General features: G+C 41.0%; 1 protein-coding gene across 9 annotated transcripts in view; it reads left to right on the top strand.

Moving 5' to 3' along the window:
- MAPKAP1 (MAPK associated protein 1) overlaps nucleotides 1-22,400 on the top strand; it is a 272,555-nt gene that overhangs the window by 151,923 nt on the left and 98,232 nt on the right. For all 9 annotated transcript variants that reach the window (XM_042964083.1, XM_042964082.1, XM_042964086.1 and 6 more), the window contains one exon: nucleotides 9,180-9,356. In XM_042964083.1, the coding sequence (XP_042820017.1) occupies nucleotides 9,180-9,356 (177 nt within the window). The remainder of the gene's footprint in view (nucleotides 1-9,179; nucleotides 9,357-22,400) is intronic.

The raw sequence follows: 22,400 nt of genomic DNA, 5'->3' as shown, positions 1-22,400 counted from the left end.
AGAAATTATCAATTGTAAGAGCACTTTGTAACTGGCTCGTTTCACTCACATTTGTATTCATTAATACATTCCATAAATATTTATTGAGTGTTTGTTATATACCATGCATTTTGCTGGGTATATACAATGGTGAGTAGAGTCAGACATGGTCTCTCTTTCATGAATTCAACAATATAGTGAGAGAAATGGGCAAATAATTCAAATAATTATATCAAATAATTAAGCCAAATAACGTTTGCATAAAAACTGAGTTGAGTAATCTGAAGGAAAGGAATGCCATTTATGAGAGCCTGGCCTTGGGAGTCAGGGAGAAATTCCCTGAGAAAGTGATACCAGAGGTATTTGGCAGGGGGAGGTTCCTGGCAGATGGAACTGCATGGCAGTGACACTGGCACGAGGAAGCGGTGACACTGTGGCAGGGGACTAACAAAGGCCAGCATGGCTGGAACACAAAATGGGGAAGAGAAAATAGGATGGATGAGATTGAAAGATGGGCAGGGTCCACAGTGGAGATTGAGGGAAGAGGACAGATTCTGGAAATATTTAAGAGGTGAAATTCATAGGACTTAGGGATGAATTAGGTATGAGAAGTATGAGAGAGGAGAGGTACCAAAGGTGACTCCCTAGATTTCTGACTTGCACAACTTGATGTATTGTGCTGCTCACTGAATTAGGGGGCTTTGGAAGACTGGGTGTTAATTCGGTTTTTGATGTGTGTCGGGGAGTGGGAGGAGCAGCACGAGTTTTGTCTTCTTTTCGAGATGACTTTGCTATACCTAAGAGAAGTTTTCAAATAGTTGTTTATACTTGCATGTTTGAAGTTTAGAAGAGAGAGAGAACTATGAGCTAGGAATGTGAATTTAGGAGTCCTATGCATAGAGAGATTAACTGGATGCGTAAGTGAAGAAAGAGAAGGGCCTAAGACTGGACATTGAAAAACTAGGTAGATGGTGGTGCTGAAATAGGGTGTCCTAGAGAAGAAATAGAGGTGAAGGAAGAGTTTGGTTTAGGATGAAATGAAGGCTGAGATGACTTGAGAATTGCCCATGTGATGAAGAAGTCTTGTAAGCAGTAGGATAGTTATAAGTTTGGAGGCTGGACATTGTCTATTTTATTGTTTTGTTTTCCTTAGTCCCTAACACAATGCTTAGCAAATAGCAAGTACTCAATAAGTGATTTGTGGAATGGATGAGAGAACATAGGAACATTCAGATTCAGAGACGTAGACTAAACTTACCACCCATGTCATTGCCAGGGAAGAAGCCCTTCTCCACGTGTCTTCTTAGACAAGCTTCTGACGGTATACAAACCTTTATTCATCAAAAAACACCGAGTTAGATTGTCTCAACCTGGTCAGATATTTAAGTGATAGATGAAGGTTTGGGAATACTGTTTACAAACACTGTCTTCATTGAGCTGCACAGAAATATTGCTCATTGTCAACATTTCCCAAGAGCCAGAGTCCTCACACTTACTAGGTAATGAATGGGTAGATACGAACACATTGGAATGCCTGCTTTGTGTCATGACCCAGGCTAAGCATTTTACATATATTATCTTCTTCCTTATAATACCTCTGTAACTCTTAGATAATAATAGAGAAGCTGAGAATCAGGAATTTAAGGTAATGCCCAAGATCATGTATTTATTAGTAAGTGGCAGAGTCAGGATTTGAACCCAGGTTTGACTCCATTTCTCTTGCTCTTAACGACTATGTTATACAAAGCAATGAATTTCTTTTCCTGATAGCATCCGGAGACATAGGCATTTGAGATTTTCCTCCCTCCCTCCCTCCCATCCATCCATCCCTCCCATCCATCCATCCATCCATCCATCCATCCATCCATCTTTTTATTCTTGCAGTCATTCACTCAGCAAGCATTTAGATGTTGTCTGCACCATCCCAGGTACTATACTAGGCACTGGGGATATAATCAGTCATAAAATAAAGCTTATGGCCTCAAGATTTAGGCTAATATATGAGACAGACACCAAATTACACAATTTTAGCTCCATTGTCATTGAGACTTACTATAATAGTAGACATAATAGAATGCTGTGAGGACATAGAAAAGGGCTCTTCTAATTCTGCTGGAAGTTGGAGGCTTGGGTTGAGTAGGGGTGAGAGGAATGTTAGGGAAGTCTTCCCAGTAGAATGGATACTTGAGCTAAATCTCAAAAGATGACCTGGATAGACTAGGAATAGAGAGCCCCTGGGCTGAGAGGCCGGCATGAATAGTAACAGGAGCTAGCATGTATATATGCTAGGACCTGATTAGGATACTGCAAGTACGTGGTGTGAATGGAGCTTAAGGTGTGTGTTCCGAAATGTCAGGAGATTGAGTTGAACGCAGGGCAAAATACACTGGAAGGCTTTATGGAACCCAGGTGCTATTAATGGTCTCTTTTGTTTTTATTTGAAAGGTTGCAAAAGGTTTTAAACAGGGAAGTGACAGTATCATGTTGTGTTTCAGAAAGATCCTACTGGACCTTTTCAGGGTCAGTTTGTAATAGAATGAACGAGTTTCTGAAACTTAGAATTTTGCCAAGTGAATTTGTTTTAAAAATGTCCGGTTCAGAACAATATGAAAAGAGGACTTCCCAGAAATGCCAGAATGATAGAACTAGCAAACAAGGATGTTAAAATAGCTATTATAAACATGTTCCATATGTTCAAGATAATACAGGGAAACATGAACATGATGAGGAAAGAAATAGAAGATATTTAAGAAAACCTAGATGGAACTTCTAGAGATGAAAAGTATAGTATCTGAAATGGAAACTATACTGCATGAGTTTAAGATGAAAAGTATAGTATCTGAAATGGAAACTATACTGCATGAAATGGAAACTATACTGCATGGAAACTATACTGCATGAGTTTAAACTATACGGCAGATTAGACACCGCAAAAGGAAAAAATCAATGAACTTGAAGACATAGCAATAGGAACTATCTAAAAAAGGAGCTCAGATGAAACACTAAGAAGGTCTTGCTTTCATTTGGAAATTAGTGGGCATTTTCTCCTTAGAACTTCTTTGCCAGAAAATTTAGACTTAACTATTCTTGTGTGATGTGGTTGTGGCTTGACAAACCTTAAAATGTTATTTATCAATTTTCACTTTATATTTATGGAGTTTATTTTGGAGAAGAGGAAATCTTGACAGTCTTAAAAGTCTTTTCTCTGACTTCAAAGAGATGAACTTCTGAGCTGCAATCCTCAGGGCCTTTTTTCTCTTGATAATGTCTGATGCACTGTTTATAATGATTCTGTCATCAAAATAAATAGCAAGACCCAAGTAATAAGAGTTCTGGACATTGCAGAATCATGTGCTCTTTTTATTTTTCATCCAAACCCCCCCCCAAAATTTCATCTGTCCAGCCATCATGCTTAAGTACATTTTGCATGTTTTGAAGATAAAAGTGAATTTTTATGAGCAAATTGAACATGTCAGATCACATTTGGGAGAAATCTAGGATGCTTCCTGGAATGCTCCTGAATTTTCATATATGAATTAAATACCATCTATATATGGACTACAGGCTTTTGTCTCTTCATAAAAGCCAAACTGGCCTTTGAATGTGAAATGAATATTGATCAACAATTAAATGAAATAAATTTTTCTAATGCAAAATTTTGTTAGCCTTATTTGTGAAAACATGAATAAGTGAAATTCAATTAATTGTACTCATTAACACTTTGGAGATTTAGATATATGTTTATACATACATTTATTTGTATAAATATAAAATCTCCAAAGCGTTAATGAGTACATTTAATGACGGAGTGTGTGTGTGTGTGTGTATGTGAGAGCGAGAGAGAGAGAGAAAGAGATCTGTCCATCCTCCAGAAGGATCTCTTTTTGGCAACAGGCTTCATTTTGCATCCATTCACCGTTCTAACTTCCAGTCTTCTCACAAATATCATTGTCCCTGGAAGGGCCCGCTTTTTCCACGCTAACCCAATTCTAAAATTAAGCCTCCTTTTTTAGACACCTATGTCTTTTTAAGACACCTGTGTTTTTATTGCAACATTATTTACCATAACCAAGATACAAAACAACCCACGTTTTCTTCAATAGATGAGTGGATAAAGAAGATGTAATGTGATATATATGTGATATAGACACATGTATACATATATATATAAATGGAAAAATACTCAGCCAAAAAAAAAAAAAAAAAGAATGAAATCTTGCCACTTGCAACAACATGGATGGATCTAGAGGGTATAACTAAGTGAAATAAGTCAGAGAAAGACAAATGCCATATGATCTCATTCATATGTGGGATTTAAGAAAGCAAATGAAAAAGATAAAAGAGACAAAAAAATAAGACTCTTAAATACGGAGAACAAACTGGTGGCTATTAGTCTTTTATCATTACTCAATCCCTGATAGTGACTCACAAATAGGACTTTTAGTGTTCTCTATCTCATGCTGTCCCCCATGCTTCTGTTAGTTAATTCTGCTTCTGTGTGATCTAAAGCTTAAGAGTGGTAGAAGAAATTTTGACAAAATGAGAATCTTTCTTCATGCCAGCTACTGTACAGTTAATTAACTCATAATCCTTATGAGATCCTTATGCAGCAGGTATGTATGGTTATTTTCTCCATAAATTCCAGGACTCGATAGAGAAAATGACCACTTAGGAATCAGGGGATGTGGGTGAGGCAAGGAGATGCTGAGTCTCTAGAACAGGTGATTCTACAGTGGGGTGAGAGATTTCCCAACCTTTGTACTGTTCTGTATTTCTAAATTGTTCCATATTTCTAATCATGCATTACCCTTATCAAAAAATAAGTATTTTATAAAGAAAAGAAAATGTGGGGCACCTGGGTGGCTTAGTCGGTTGGGCGGCCAACTTCGGCTCAGGTCATGATCTCGCGATCTGTGAGTTCGAGCCCCGCGTCGGGCTCTGTGCTGACAGCTCAGAGACGAGCCTGTCTCGGATTCTGTGTCTCCCTCTCTCTGACCCTCCCCTGTTCATGCTCTGTCTCTCTCTGTCTCAAAAATAAATAAACGTTAAAAAAAAAATTTTTTTTAAAAGAAAAGAAAATGAAAGTTATACTTAGTCATCTGGAAGGGACATCTGGGACATCTGGAAGGGACAGGAAAAAAGTGCTCGTTGCTCAATTGTAAACATAACCTTTGTAAACTTTTTGGGACCTTTCCTTCTAGGCTTTTTATATGCATATAATTAAACATTTTTACATAGTCGTAATAATTTCTCAGTGTTTTTTCTCCATAAAAAAAGTGAGGTGCCAGTACTCGTATCTTGATGAACCGTAAAAATGCGTCTTTGATCCTCACCTCTTCCTGGGACTTCTCCTTTTGTCTTGGTTTGCAATCTCTGGCACATGTGCATTGCCTAGAAAGCCCCATTTGGTTAACAGATATCAACGTGACAAGCAAGAAAAAGAAAAAGAAAAGCTTATTACTTCTCCTCATTAGCACACACATCATTAATAATACCCTTTATGTGTTTTTCATGGGTAGAGCGATTCAGTCTATACATTCATATATTCATTCATTCAACAAATATTTGTTAAGTGCCAGCCATCTTCCTCCTCAGTGAGGATGCAGAGACGATAGAATGATCCCTGCTTTTTAGGAGAACACAGAACAGTAAATAAGAAAAAGATGTGATAACTATATGCAGAAGTATTAATCAAGTTCTGAAAGACCACAGAGGAGAATCGCTTGGATTCTCCTAGAGGATCAAATGATTCTCCTAGAGAAGTCAGGGAAAGCTTTTTATAGATAAGAAAATGGAGCAGCTCAGAGAGATTTGGTCACATGGCTGGTTAGTGGTTGAGTTAGCATTCAAAGCAGATCTGACTGCAAAACCACTCTTTATTCTACCATACTAGGTCATAAGGAGGAGGCATCCCTGTTTTCATTGTTTTATCAGTTCCAGATGTCTGTATTTGGGGGATTCTTGAGTCACAGACCACAGCTTCCCCCATTTTCTCTCCCTGTTTCAAAATGCCACCTGTTTCTGATTTGATCAAAGAGTAATAGAATGGCAGTGAGGAGACCTGAGTTCTTCAGAACCAGCTTTGCCACTTTTAACTGGATCGCCGTGGGCATGTTCTTCCCCATTTCTACCCATCTATTCCCCATCTGTAAAAGTGAGGAGTTGAAATAAATCTTTCTAAGCTTCTCATTTTTTGTAAGCTTCTCATTTTCCTCCTTCTTTTCAAAGCGCGTGGCATTTGCGTAGGAACAGGGGCTCCCAAGGGCCTTGGCGAGTCTAGACACACCATGGAATTGGCAGAGGGATAGGTGGGCGTCAAGGGTAAGTGCTCTTAACCGCCTGGGTTTGAATCTCAAGTCTGTCGCTTACACACTATTTAATCTGGAGCAAACCATTTGACCGCATCGAGCCTCCCTTTTCCGATTTGGAAAACAGAAATCATAAGAAATGACTCTGAGAGTTGGTGGGGAGATTCAGGGAGCTTAGTATCTGTCCGTACTACTATGCACAGTGTCTGCCACAGAGCAGTCAGTGTTGCTAATGATACTAATGGCTATTGCTCTAGTACTAAGTTGGAATCCTGAAGAGGTTTTAGAAGTCAAAATACCTTGGTAGCTTTTTTGTTAATGATTCCTTTACAAAGGCACAAAGGAACCACTGTGTCCCTGAATAGAATGTGGAGTTTTAGTCATTTTCCCCTCAGATGTTCAGTTAAGGGGTCGAAAGGGTTGGAGTTCTGTTTGCTGCTGAATTTTATTCATGACTCAGAAAAGACTCCCATTAGTCTTGTATAATATAGGGGAAATCATTCTTTCTTTTCTTTGCTGTGTTCCCAGCGTGCAGAGCAGGCTACAGTGCAGGGTCAGTACTTTGTGAGTTTCTTGAATGAAGAAATGATTTCACACTTTGTTTTTAGAAACTGAGGAGAATAGTAACACGCAGCAGTGAGTCTTTTGGCCCTCGGATCTTAGCCTGTGACATTTGTTGAGCTTGTTTTGAAGGGGATTTGGGGGCACCCCATGACAATCAAAACAGAATTCTTCTGATACCAATGTTTGGCTTTCTGCTTTGATCAATAGGCTTATTATTTGCCCTTGAAACCTCTGTGGTGCTGGGGAATCACAGACATTCCTCAGGACGATTTACATGGCAATAAATAATGTGTGCTGTCCATTGCCTGCTTCATCAGTGTCTGCCCTGTTCATAAAACCCTGGAGGCTCAGTGGCCCCAAGGCTGGAGCACAGTGGACATGTTAACTCCAGAACGTGTCGCTTAGTTTCGTTGTTGTTTTGTTGGCACTAATATGCATCCACAATTTCTCTTTAAGGACTGATGTAACTGTAGAAGTTATTTTCCATCTGACTTCATTATATAGTTACCATACTATACCATACCATAGTTACCATTTATTTTTTTACCTCTGTTATATGGTAGGCTCTACATATGTTATCTAATCTTCACAATTACCTCTGAGTTAGGTTCTTGTCTTTTTATAGAAGCAGAAACTAAGGGGCGCCTTGGTGGCTCAGTCGGTTGAGCATTCAACTCTTGATTTCGGCTCAGGTCATGATCCCAGGGTTATGCGATCAAGTCCTGCGTCGGGCTTTGCACTGAATGTGGAGCCTGCTTGGGATTCTCTCTCTCTGCCCCTGTCCCCCACTTGTGCGCGTGCGCTCTCTCTCTCTCTCTCTCTCTCTCTCTCTCTCTCTCTCTCTCAAGTTAAAAAAAAAAAAGAAGAAGAAATAGAAACTGAAACTCAAGGAAGCGAAGCTTATTTTCTGAAATCACATAGTCCATGAACACTGGAGCTTAGGTTTTAAACTCAGGTCTTTCTGGACACAAAGCTCTTAGCTACTATACCATGACATTTTTCTTATCTAACAGACTTTCTTCTCCTATAGGTGTCTAGTGTTTGTGGTTAGCAACCTCTTGCAAAGATCCATAAGTTTCCCACATCATTCAGAGATGAATTTTAAATTTCTTAACAGCGTTGCAAATACATGAAATTTATAGTGACAAACATAGCCAGATTACTTTCTTGTTATCCATCCATTTAGCAAATTTACAGTTCCCATTAATTTTAATCTGTCCTTATTACCTGTTTTATATAATAAATATCTCTTAGTCATGACAGACTGAGTATAGATCACCTGAAGTAGGCTCTCTCTCAATAACTAGAGTTGCAGTTAAAGATTTGTGAATTAATTGGGAAAATTGCAAATCAGGTAGTCAGTGAAATAATTCATTGTCACATCCAATCAATAAACTTTGTAAATCAACTCATTTAATTCAAAAAATGATCTATATAGATCAAGCAACCAATTAAACAATTAGCATACACTTTGCAATTAATTAATTTAAGCATCAATCATATAATTAAAATTCCAAATTTAAGCTGCACAATTTAAAACCCTACTGCCTTGTGAACTATTAGGATCATGTTTCTGAATGTTAGCAGATAAGCAGTTTCACAGTTTAACTTTGGAGCAAGGTGTTTTAAAGTGCTTCTAATTGATTTTTAAGTTTTAAATTGTCTTTATGTTGGTAGTTTCCCACCCCTTTACAGCAAATCAACTTTTTACTTCTCCGCCCAAGAAAGAGAAGGAAATGTGTGTTGACTCTAAAATGGGCAAGGCTGGAATCTGGGAGTATAGACTGGACATTGTAGGAATAGGAGAAAGGTCTAGAAGCAATGGAGAGAGCCGTTTATCTGCATCAGGATAAATCAGGTTATTTGCTTTTACTCTGTTAAGTGTCTTTGGTATTTGGAATCAGTGGATCAGTGGAATCACACTTGCTGTGTGTATTTTATTTATACTTATATTTAACTAACGTAGTACTTCCCCCCCCCCCCCCGCCCCCGCTATACCATAAGCTTCCTTGAGGACTGATACTAAATATCATCTTTGATTTAAGGGACTAAGTTCTGTGTCTTATCTATAACAGGTGCTCAGTAACTATTTGTTGGAAGAATAGATTAGTAGAAAGGACCTCCTTTCACATTGCTTTTCTCCCCCTTTGTACTCCCATGTTTTCTCTTTATCAAATGAAGTAGGATTTAGGGTAATCTTACTGCTTCACCAGGCTTTCGGGTAAAAGAAGAGCAGTGCCCCAGTTTGCCTGCTGTATACTATAGCCTCTTATCTCCTTGTCCCTCCTTCACCCTGGTATTCACTCACTGTTTTGGTTTTCCTTTCAGTGACAATGTCAGTGCCTACTGCCTGCATATCGCTGAGGATGATGGGGAGGTTGACACAGACTTCCCCCCACTGGATTCCAACGAGCCCATTCATAAGTTCGGCTTCAGTACTTTGGCCCTGGTTGAAAAGTATTCATCTCCTGGTCTGACATCCAAAGAGTCACTCTTTGTGCGGATGTGAGTATTGACCCTGTTGCTAATTTCAGTATCTCATCTCTGCCTTTTAGAGTTTTTGGTTTTGCTCATCGTATGGATGATTATTAGGTATCTGGATGTCCCTTTATAGTGACTACTTGCAGAGATGTTGGGGACAGCATTTGCAATGTATTTTATGCCTCCGTACCTAGATTAAACACAGACTGCTTTGTAGTAGGGAATTGCATTAGGCAGATCTCTGAACGTAATATCTGTGAACCACGCCTCTGGACATACTGGGTGGGGTACTTTGGAGCCTGTGAAGCAGCAATTCTGAGTTTCCCTCTTTCTCTTCACAGACTGCACACTAAATGAAAAATGTGCATTGCAGCTACTTTTGTCTCGTGACTTAAAATACTTATTTTCTTCTCTCCAATTTTGTTCAAATCAAATTTGAGTTTTCCTTTCAGTTATCCTCCTTTAGACTGATAAGGTGTTAACTCTCCTGTGCCTTTGGCAGTCCGGTAAAGCCTATAAAAACCCTTTCCAGAAAAGTATTTTTTAGGGTTTGTTTTGTTTTTTTCTTTTTTCTTTTTTCTTTTTTGAGAGAGAGAGAGTGTGTGTGCATGCTAGCAATGGAGGGACAGAGAGAATCCTTCAAGCAGGCTCCGTGCTGTCATCCTCGTAGATCCTAACTTGGGGCTCGACCCCTCCAATCATGAGATCGTGCATGACCTGAGCTGAAATCATGAGTAGGATGCTCAACCTACTGAGCCACCCAGGCACCTCTCCAGAAGAGTGTTTGTGAATGCAGAAAATAAAATCCACAGGAATACAAGAGAATTCCATTACATTTAAATACTTCTGAAATTATTAAACCAATCTGTGATGTAGTAATATGCATAGTTTTACTAATATTTAATACCAAGATACGGCAGCAGGTCTGTCAGTAACTGCTGAAGTCTCTCGCCTCAAAGTTAAGTGATGAGTATAAATGTTACTTGGGAAATCTGCAACAACTGTAGTGTGCTGTGACATCTGTGTTTTTTCTGTTCATGGCAGTGTCACTAGTACTGCCAATACAACTGGGGTTTGTTGACTACATTTATAACTCAAGGACATGGTAACTATCAGAAGTCAATGGAAATAAAAATATAATTTTTATTTATTCAAGTCTCTACGGCAGGTTTTACCCAGAGGTCCCTGTTAGAGGAAAACCCGTAGCGTTTTCTGACCAGGACTGAGACTGGCCGTCTCCTGGGAACAATAGTGATCCTTCTGGCACCCCCTGCTGTTAGGAACCAGCAAATTCACTAGCCAAAGGAAGGATTGCTTTAGAGGACTTTTCCTTGTCTCTTTAAAACATACTGCCTTTGTTTCAAATTTTTACTGAAAATAGGATTATGCTACTTATGATATATGAGTAGTTGGGGTCTCTCTATCCTTGAACAAAGAAAGAATACTGAGTGCTTGGCGGGCAGGTAGCTAGGGGATGATTCCTCAAGTTTTTCTAGTTACCATTTCATCCCTGCTATGAAGTCACGTTTGATGTATGGAACAGTAAATATTTTCCCTCCTTTTCTATTTGGGAGGCACTAAAACAGCAATGTTAAAGAATATTGAAAGCAGTTTAAAAGTTATCCAGTGATTCCTCCACCCTAATATAACTGTTTTCATTTTTGTATCACCATTTCCAATATATGTATATTATAGTTTCACTTCTAGTGTACATATTGTGTTATTCTTACTTAAAATTGCAAATATTTGATATCTGCTCTTAGTTCCTACAATCTGCATTTATTATGTGCCAAGAATCTAGACAGAGACAACCCCTTTGCTCATGGAGCACACGCTACCTAGTGGGGGGGACAAGTCGTCAGATCATTAAAATGTGCTGAGCACTACAATAGAGAAAGGTACAGGCTGCATCAGAGGCCTTTCACGGGATGTTTAGATTGTTTATTTGCTTTGGTTTTAATAAGTGATTCTATAATAATAGTTTTTATCTCTGTTCCTTTTATTTCTGTTGAATAACCTCCTTAGGAAGTTTTCCTGTGAGTAGGATCACTGGTCAGAATAGAAACATCTTTAGACTTGGCTTTGTATTGACATGTAGCTTTCTGAAAGATGTTCCGATTTACAGTGCTACCAATAGAATTCATAAACGCATCTTCAAAGTCTTACCATCACAGAGTGTCATTAGAACTTTTTCTTTTCACTCTCAAAGATACGTATAGGGATATTTTAATAGTTTCCACTTGCATTTCATTTATTTATAGATGACTGGAAGAGTTGTTCTCATTAGCACATAATTTTTACTACATAAATATTAACATATGACCATAGCATTCTTTTGAACTGAAAGTCCTTTTTAAAACAAGTGTTTTTAAATCAGTGATTTTCAATAGTTGGGGGTTGGGGTTGGAGGTAGGCCAGACATACCTCCCCAGGAGAAGCATCTAAAGACTACACAGTGTCTATGAACTCCAGCTTTTGGAGAATGGGATGAGGGAGGGGAGAGAGGTAGAGAGTAACAGCAGCGGCTTTAAACTTAACACTCTTACGTTTTTCCTGAACTACTCCCATCCCTGCACTCCCACTCCCAAATACACACACACACTAGTCAGTCCTCTTTCTATTTAAAGTTTTAGAGAGCTTATTCAACATTCCTGGAGTGTTTCTAAAAGCACAAGGTAAAGTAAAATCTTTATATGTGAGCATTTAGAACAAAAGTGTCAGTACATTTTCTGTTTCTTCTTTTTCTCAGTTGTCTGATGAAATAGTACAGATTACTGACCATTTGCCCTGTGTGTGTTTTCTTGCCTCAGCAACCTTCCATTCACCTTTCTGGTCTATATTTTAAGTTAGAAAACCCTCTCCTGCTAAAGCAGGACAGAGCAGACTTTCAAGAGTTACCAGGGATGTGTTCATAGTTTCAAGAGAGTGAAGTCTCAGCAAAATAAGTAAAGCCATCACTCCTTTTCTTCATTTCTCCCTTTCCTCCTTGCGTCTCTCTCCCAGGGGAGAATGGGCAGGGATGTATGGGAATACCCTGAACTGAACCAGAAAGAGGGAGCTAAGTTTTGACAATAAGAAGTGAATTAGTATTTACTAATTGAAACAATTTATACGTTATTCCATTTAATCTGAAAATAGCCCAGTTTTGATTATGACCGTTTTAGAGACATGAAAACTGAGGCTGACAAGGATTGCTCTCAGGCCGGGCTTCGCCCCCACGTCTGACTTCAAAGTCCACGCTCTTTGTGACACCCTGCTAAGGGTGAGGATGGCGGCAGGGAATCCCACTGTATTGAGGCCAGCATTCAGCTACTATATACTATAGTGTAGTAGATAAGAGCATGGTGGCCTCTGGAGCCAGGACGCTTGGGTGCCAATCCTGACATTACCCTTAGTACTGTGTGTGTGTGTGTGTGTGTGTGTGTGTGTGTGTGTGTGTGTGACAGAGAGAGAGAGAGAGAGAGAGAGAGAGAGAGAGATTGAGATCTTGGATGAATTGCTTAACTTTTTTGTGGCCCAATCAAATGAGAATAATAATAATAATACCTACCTCATAGAGCCCCTGTGAGGATTGAAGGGGCTAATATATGTAAAGCACTTAGAAAGGGGCCTGTTTGTCTGTCTGCTGCAGTTATTGTTGTTATAACTAAACACTCGTCGAGGGCAAGAACTGGATCATTTATGCCCCACGAACACCCAGCATAGCTCCATTACTGTGGTAGGTATGCCACAAGTATTTCTTGAATGGGTAGCTTATTGAATAGATCTCTTTGCTGCTTCTACATTTTTCTTCTTCCCCTCCTTTCAGTTTTCTAACAGAGAGGGGCTGAGTGTGGGTAGACTCTGCCCAGCTTGCTGTTGGGCTAACTTTTGCTGAGTATGGGCAGGGGTGGAGATTGCAGATCTGTAGACTTTCAAATCCGTCCTCTTATGGACAGACATCCTTTAAGAGACAGTGGCAAGACCACAAATTCCTTGAAGGCAGGGTGCCTACAGTCTCAGTTATCTCTATATCCTTAGCAGCCAGCACAGGGCTTCTTAGAGAAGGAATGGATGAATCTTTAGGTGTCTGTGGGCTCCTGGGAGGGACCCTGGCCAAACTTTCTGTCCTGCCTCACTTTTTTTTTTTTTTTTTTAGCCCGCTTGGCCTCTTCCTGTCTTCTGAATACCGTGCAGTTCCTAGGTTGCCTTCTGGCTTTCAGAGGCCCTCACACCCAACCACGAGGCTCCCGTATACCATCTTTCCCCCACTCCAAGGGAGGCCGCACAGACTTTGAGTGTAGTTAGCCTGACCTGGGTGCAAGTTTCAGTTTCACAGATGACTTTTGCTACATGACTGTAGTCTCCGTGTCTTCATCTGTAAAATGAGGGGAATATTAACTACCTGATGATATTGTTGTGAGGAATTTTATTAAATGTAATTTTCTTTCAAAGGAAAACGAATTCTCCTGAAGCCTCAATGTTTGCCCAAATTCGTTTTATTGTAGTGTTACTTAAATACATATAAATGTAAAACTCTAGCTATAAATTCCATGCTTTTATGCAACCCAAACAAAATTACAAATTTAATGCAAATAAAACTATAACATTAATAAAATACAATTAACAACTTAAATGCAACAGATGATGTTTTGCTGAAATTAAATCACTGATGTTGGATTTAATGGGTGTTGAATGTTTTACTTGTCAACTTGAGGTTTTTGATTTTCATACGAAACGTTGATTACCGTATTAATATTTGTCCTTTTAAACAATGAGTGTATTTTTAACTACTAGTCCATTATTTTAATGAGCCGGTTGATTTATAGTGCATCCCTTCCCCCAATTTTAAATGTGCTTTACTGGAAATAGTAAAGAACATTTCTGCAAGGATAACCAGTTTATGTCAGTTTGCCCAGGACTTTCTCTGTTTTGAAATTCAGAGTCTATACCCAGTAACCCCCACCCCTCAGCCCCAGGATAATTGATCACCCTACTTTCTGAAGTTGTCGATTGGTCTGTACCTAAATGGGCTCTCTGCCTAATTGATACCTGTACACAGTGTGACTTGGGCACTGCAGGGCATGACTTCTTCAGAGGTCAGCACGCCTGTGCCACAGGGAGAGCCTTGTGCCCACTTCTCCCATCACCACAGTGTTTTTGCCTGCAGCTTGCAGTGATGTCATTTGGCTTTGAGTCTATTAGTGATGTTAAATAACTCTAGCTGCTGGAACACACAGCCCCCCAAATCTCACCACCTCATCCAACAAGTTGGCAGACTTTTCCTATACAGGGCCAAGTAGTAAATATTTTAGGCTTGTGGGCCATACCTCTCTGTAACTCACGTCTGCCATAGTAGCAAGAAAGTAGTCATAGACGACAATACATCAACAAATGGGGGTGGAGTAGGTTTGTTGACCCTGGCTTACTAGTAAGTTTATTTCTTGTTCAGATCTGTCTAAGGAGGGTCTGGTTGCCCTCCTGGGTATTTTTCCTCTAAGCAGCGATTCAAGGCTCCTCCAACTGGGTGGAGAATGGGGAACGTGGAAGGCTATGAGTGGCCCAAATCTCTCTCTGTATTTATTTATTGTATAAGTTATTATATATATAATCCATATATAATATTGCTTTTCTAAATATATATCAGGTATATGATCCATATGTATGTGTGTGTGTGTGTGTGTGTGTGTGTGTGTGTGTGTGTATGATTTTCATTAAACTAAAAGCAAAATTTTTTAATTCTGAAACTTAGCCTGTGAATTCATCTGTTAGGCCTGGGGGCCCTTGAACCTCAGGTAGGAAATGTAGCCCTGAAGTTAGCTCAGACCCAGTTATGTAGGAAGTGTTACATAGTTGCTTTTTTTGTTATTCCGGTCAGAGATTTAGGCTGAATAATTCACACTAAGGTGTGCATGGGGTTTAACTTTTCTTTCAGTTATTTATTGCATAATGAATACATGTCCATCATAGAAAAATTAGAAAATATGTTTCTTCACACAAAAGAAAATTTAAACCTTCACTTTCTTCCATCAGACAAGATAATCACTTACTAAATTATATAATTATTTATGTTTAGAAAGAGGAACTAATTAACTTAAATGAATCCCTAACTGGCAAAGTGTTCTGTGGAAAAGAATGTGAAGCTGAGTAGCCTCTGATGTTCTTACCAAGTCAGGGCTAGACGAGCCTTTCCCTGCCGGAGCCCTTGGTCAGAGGAGACTCAGGAAATAGAGTTGTTGTCTAGGAAAGGAGCATGGATTATGCTAAAACTTTGCAAATTAGTTGCGTTCTAATGGAAACTCTCTCCTTTTCCAGACAGGCAAGTGGATTTCTTTTTTTTTTTTTTAACGTTTATTTATTTTTGAGACAGAGAGAGACAGAGCATGAACGGGGGAGGGTCACAGAGAGAGGGAGACACAGGATCTGAAGCAGGCTCCAGGCTCTGAGCTGTCAGCACAGAGCCCGACGCGGGGCTCGAACCCACGGACCGTGAGATCATGACCTGAGCCGAAGTCAGACACTTAACCGACCAAGCCACCCAGGCGCCCCGGCAAGTGGATTTCTAAGATATCCATTGTTCCTGATTGATTTTGGACAGATCAAATGTGCATGTAAACAGGAGTCCCTGACTTGCTGACTGCTAGCTGCTCTGAGCCTACGCATTGAAGGTGTTTAGGTATCAGGAGTGTAGAAGGAGAGAAGTAGGGGGCAGAAGTATGGGGGGTATATGGTTGGCCCCCAAAACTAAATAGCTAGAGCTCTGCTGGTGCCTAGTATCCCAGGAAGTACTTCATGCCAGCAGTGACCAAACCAAGGCCTGCTGGGCCCTTAGCCATAGTGGGACAAGGGAGAATGAGATCTTGGAGTGAACAGGGGAGGAGCCTGCTTTGTCCCTGCCCCCCCCTCCCCCCCAAGCCCCAGTACAGGGCCAATTCAATCAGAACTCATGGAACTGAATTGAGTTTAAAAGTGGCAGTGGCGCCTGGGTGGCTCCGTCGGTTGAGCGTCCGACTTGGGCTCAGGTCATGATCACACGGTTTGTGAGTTTGAGCCCTGCGTCGGGCTCTGTGCTGACAGCTCGGAGCCTGGAGTCTGCTTTGGATTCTGTGTCCCTCTCTCACTGTGCCCCTCCCTCACTCATGCTCTGTCTCTCTCTCAAGAATGAATAAAACTTCTTAAAAAAAAAATGGCAGTGATGATAGCAACTGTGATGGTGTCATTACATGTGGTGACATTGACATTTCACACTGGGCTCCTACTCGGGAAGGGGGAAGAAGGGTTTTAAAAAGGGAAGAAAAGTCCAAACCAATAAAATGGACAGACCCCCTTAATCAGAAGTCAGTAAGAACAATTAAACTTCTCTCCTATACATGTATTGACTTAAAATGTTTGATACATCAGATAGGCATGGGGAAGGAACCTTTCTAGCTAACAGCTACAGAGCAGAGCAAATAGAATCCAGGTAGGATTTTCCTGTTTGGGAAATGGATCACTGGGTAGTCAGTAGACAGTCTTCCGCCAGAAGCTGGGCTGCCTTGGACATTGTATTGTAGCCCAGAGGGTTCCCAGAGACTGCTGTGGCTTCTCTCGGCTCCGCATAAAGAGAAAGGTTAGCTGCTTTTTCAGAGGCATGGCCTAGATTCATTGCTCTTTGCCGTACCTGGGCATTTCCAAGGGTTGGTAGTTTTAGTAGACCCTCTTGATGAGATCTCCACAGTGTACCCAAAGCGACCAGACATTTTGGAAAAGATATCATCAGTTTGAAGCCTCTCCTACTCTTATGTGATACTGCTTTGTGGTTTGGAGAGAAAAAACAAAAACAAAAACGAAATGAGCCTTTTTTACACTCACTCAGTTTAGTGCCTCTAGTAGCCATTATCTCATTTATTCCTTATAAGAAACTCATTTTTATAATATATGAGCTGAGGATCAGAGACAGGTAGTTATTTGCTCAAGGTCATACAGTTTGGTAAGGGGCAGAGCTAAATAGGATAAGGGGAAAAGAAAAACCGATGCCTGTATCCTTTGTAACCAGGCCTGACAATATGGGTATAAATTTCCTATTTATTTATTGTTTGCTCGAGTCATAGAGGACCAACTGTGTGTTGTTTCTTTTCATTCTGTTGTATTAGCAAACATTTTCATTGTCCAGATTGTCCTCGTGTATGGAAATGTAACATATGCAGCCTGTTTAATTTTGTATTTGTGAATCTGACTTGATTTCCTTTTTGGCAACAGCTACTGTCTAGAGAACAGAAAAGATTTTTCTTTGTGTCTGTTTAAAGTGACAGAAATATTGGAGCAAGTAATAAAGATGGAAAGCATTAATTACATACTTCTAAGAATTTAAAGGTCAGACAAGCTAAATATGTATGTTTTGCTCACTGGAATGTCTTGAAATTGTGCCAGGATACGCTTTGTTCCTACAATAAAAGCACACATTTTAGATAGCCATCAACTTACTTTGGTATCCAAAAATTAGACCAGTTTGTTGCTTTAGTTTCTATATATCTTAAAAGTTTAGGGCTCACATTTCTGACATTAATGTGATTTGTTTCATGATCCACCCCCTTTGGCCATGTTTAGTCACTATGTCTCATTTTGATTTCCTCTGTTCTCCCCTCAGCTTATGTTGGAGTCTGTCAGCTGCCGCTATGTACATGTCAGGCTAGTGACTTGTAATGTTTATTAATACAATGTCAGTCTTGCTGTTGAAAAAACTGTGATGCTTCTCAGAAGGTTGCAACAGAACGAAGCGTTTGATTTCCAGATCCTGTCTGCACTGCATGGTGAATACATTCTCAGATGTTATGCAGTTCACTGACCTGACAGTTATGGAACCCCGCCTGGGACCCCATTTCAGCAGGACATATTTGAACAGAAACAGTTTGCAAAACTTTACACACTTAAACTCCTGCCAAGGCAAACTGTTAGCCACTTGAGTTTGTTATAAATACCCAGTGGCAGTGGTTGGAAGTAGCCCACGGTGTGTTTTATATTCTGAACTGAATGTGAATGTCTTTGCGGTTATATAGAGTAGTAAATAATTGAGTTTGATTAGGGAGAGGGACCTCATTATCCCCCACCTGTGCCCAGCTGGAAGGGGAGGGTCGAAATGAAGCCATTAGCTGTCTCTCTTACTGGCATCTCAAAGAGCTCAAATACATCTGTGTCTTATTTTCTTTTCTGGCACAATCAGTCGAGCAAGCTAAGCAGGCATGACCGGATTTGGCAAGTCCCAAGGACTCTGGCAAAGATACACAAGGAGAAGGCGGAGGGCAGTCATTTTGGCTTCTCACTGCCCATTAGTCTAGCGAGTTATGTTTTTGGAAAATGTCTGTTTTGAAAAAGAGTACTTTGTCCAATGTCAAACATCACATACTCACACAATATGCTTTGATCTTAAAAAAAAAATTTTTGTCAGTGCAAGGGGAAACAAAATGTGGCATTCACACTAGTGTAAACTCTCTTTATGGATAAAGTAATACCCGAAGGGCTTGCTTTAAAGCAGGCATGCTGCAGTTATTACAAGGCTTTCTCTTGCTCATATATTTTCATTTTCTACTTTGAAGTGCTAGAGGATGAACATGCATGGAGTTGGGACCCGTGCAGGCTGGGAGCTGGAGGAGTGTGTCTTCGTCACTATTACGGCCTGGTCAGGACTGGAGAATCGAGTGCTCCTCTTGGCAGCCTTTTCCCACTTCCACAAACCGAGACTGTGGCTCAAGAAACCATGACGTTCTTCAAGGGCTTTTAAAAAGGGATCTCGTAGTTCATATGGTTAGTCTAACAGTTGGGACATTTTATAACCAAACTGAATGTCACAGTGGAAGTTGAACCTTTGCCCCAGACTGGTCGGTAGTTCCAATCGGGAGGGTATGCTCTCTGGAAGTCACTTCTTCCCCTGAGTCCTCAAGGCTCCCTTCTGGGCTACAGAGGGGTTTAAAACTCAGACTTTGGTGTCTGGCTGCCCTGGGTTCAATTCCTGGGTCTTCTACGTAGCTGTGTAGCTCCAGGCAAGTGTCCTAACCTTGCCCAACCTCAATTTCCTCCATTTTAAAATGGGACTGATAATAGCACCTACTTTTTCTGGAAGGATTAAGGGAACAAAGTAAGTGCTCAATAAATGTTCACAGCTGTCATCGTCTCATCATTTATTACTTCCTTTCTAAGAAAAGCCCATAATTATTATATTAACTGTTGTTTATTAAACATTTATTGTAGACATGTATTAATGTTAACTACTTTACAAGTATTAAGCCCTCACAACAATCTTACAATCCTAAGAATTAGCCCTATTTTGTAGATGAGGAAACTGGAAGCTAGAGAGAGTATATCATTTATCCCGGGAAGGCAGAGCTGGACACCAGAGCAGGCTCTACTCTAGACTTGCTGTGTTCTGCCGCCTCTCGGTCACCACCCTAGGTCTTAGCAGGGAAATGACCACTGTGTTTTGAGACATCTCCATCAAGAAGCTTTTCTGATCCCCTTCCCCAGCTTGGTTAAGTGCCTGTGTGTTTTGGTAGCACTCTGATCTGGCCTACATCTTTGTGCTTATCACGAAGAACTATAGTTCTTTGTTTGTTTCTTTGTGTTTCTCTCCCCTGGACTGTGCTATTTGTGTTAGGGACCATATTGGTGATTTCCGAATCCAAAATTAGGATCTTTAATAGATGAGTGAGTTCAGGTAAATTCCCAAATTCTGCCTCCAGCCTCAGATTCCATAAAATGGATACAATAATAGCACCTATTTTAGGATTGAATGAGTTAATACAGATTTTTAAAGCTTAACATAGCACCTGGCACATAGTCAACGTCTAGTAGATAGTAGTTGCTGCTATTACTATTGTAATTGTTGAATAATATCTTGTACTTGCAGCTCAGAAAGCTCTTAATAAGTCTCATTGAATTTCTCTGCACCACCACCATGATTTTTGACTTCCATCGGCCCTCTCCAAAGCCAGCGAGTTAAGCTGAGGTGCAGTATACCTGCTTCCCTGGTTTACTGTCCCAAAAATGAGAGCCTTGAAAACTGAGCCCAGGGTGCTCTTCTGTGAGCTTCAAGAGGGGGTTTGATGCCCAGGCCAGAGATAGTTTGCTTACAGTGCCCCGACTGTTGCCAACATGCCCAGCAAATTGCACGTTTTAATGGCCCTGTGTTACCAATTACAAGCAATGGTTAGTACCCGCTCCCCCAATAAGCAATCTCTGCTGATAGGGTAGGAGAGAGGGGGTAAATGGGGCCTCTTGTCTTGGAGCGGTGATCTGGAATTAGGAGAACACAAGAGAACTGACATTTCTAAGTTCCTTTGCCGTTTGCCAAACTTAGTGCCAGGTGCTTGGCGTGTACTGTCTATTTTATCCTCCCTGACAATTCTGTAGGGAAGTGGCCTCCTCATTTCATGGATGCAGCTGAGGTTCCCACATGTTGAGGCAACATCTTGGTGAACTGTAGAACCAGGATTTGAACCAAAGGGTATTTAATTCCCAGCCCCTGTGTTTTCCTCTCCAGTAAGTTGCCTTCCAACGTGGATTCTGGTTCCAGCTCTGTCCCTGTAAATAGAATCTAAGCTTTTCAGATAAGGACCCTGTGCCCCTCCTTCCGCTCTGTGCCCGTCACCTCTGGTTTAATACTCACGAGAGAAATGCTCGTCCTGTTAGGTTAATGCTGGTATACAAACTTCCCTCTGGTAACTGAGTGGCTTTGCACTGGGACAGAGCTGAATTCCTCAAGTGAGTAATCTCTTTTTGAAATGCCCATACGTTTTTCAGTGGTTACGAGACTTGACAGGACGTAACTTTGAATTGACTGAAGCACTCCTGGCAGCATTTAGTCAGCTCCCCAAAGTGGCGCCTCGTCCTAGACCCAGCCCCGACAGCCCAGGGGGCTTGGAGGGCAGCTGCTTCTGCTCGGTGCCCCCAGAGTGCCCTGCTGGGATGGAAAACAAGCTGTCTACCCACGAGGGGAGCAGGAGGAAGAGCAGTTTCTGAGCCGAGACTCTGGGTCCGTAGCCCATCTGTCTATCCATCCGCCTGTCTGTCCAAAGGCTAGTCACCCCCAGCACGGGTCACACCTCAGGGATTGGAATGCAGGGCCACACGGAAGGGAGGCCGGACTAGCACCCTACCTGCCTGCTGCCAGCCTGTCCCTCGAAATCACTGTCTTCTCAACCGCAGACCCAACGCCCAACATTAAATAAAAGCGGCGCTAAAAGATGTATTTCAATAGACTTTTTAGAAAGCCCATAAAAATTCCTGGATATAAAGAAATGAGGCATAAAACCCAGAATGTTTGGAAGTGAAGCTGAAAATTGTGGAAGCAAGTCTCCATATCCATTTATTAAATGGGAGCATAACTTAACAGTTGCACTTAGATGTCTTCTGAGAACCACTTATATTCTGTCCTCTTGTATTCTAGAAGCAGTTTGCCCCCTTAAGTGCTGTAGACTTGAAGCAAGAGCCAAAGCTGGTGTTCGCCTGGAGGGAGAGAAGCGAGTGGTGTGGGAGGCTGGCCTGAGGAAGCTTTCATTAGGTCTGGTTGAGTGTGCCGTGTATGGGTCACGACCTCTTTCTCCTTTTAATGTGCACGATTGTACCGAAACGGAGCCCCAGAGTAAGACACCGCGCACTCGTGAAGGCACGTTCTGAGCGCCGTGCGTGCCCCTTCCCTTCACTGTTGTTTTCATTTTCCTCTCGTGAACCTTGCTACCCTGGCTTCAGCACGGAGGCTGTAAAGGAAGATGGAGAGCCGAGTTACCTCAGAATGATCACTATCGTTAACATTCACGGGTGGTTCACTTATCATTCCTGACTGCACAGACATGGCAGCCGCTCGGAAGCGTCCGCAGGTGTAGTGCGGTGATACATATTACATTGTGCCACAATGGATTTATGTATTCTGTAACAAAAGAAAAGTGTAATGAAAAAATACAGAAGGTAATCCTTTATTCCTCCACCACACAATTTATCAGTAATGCCTGTGGATGATAAGTGCCAGGGATTTCCTCTGCTTGCTTTAACCTTGTCACCCAGGTACGTTTTGGTAAAATGACAGAAAAATACAGACTAGGGATTTTCCTCTGTTCAAAA

This window comes from Panthera tigris, chromosome D4, assembly GCF_018350195.1.
Source record: "Panthera tigris isolate Pti1 chromosome D4, P.tigris_Pti1_mat1.1, whole genome shotgun sequence".
NCBI classification, from domain to species: Eukaryota; Metazoa; Chordata; class Mammalia; order Carnivora; family Felidae; genus Panthera; species Panthera tigris.
The sequence above is the reverse complement of the archived record's forward strand: the minus strand, read 5'-3'. Positions and strand labels throughout refer to the sequence as shown.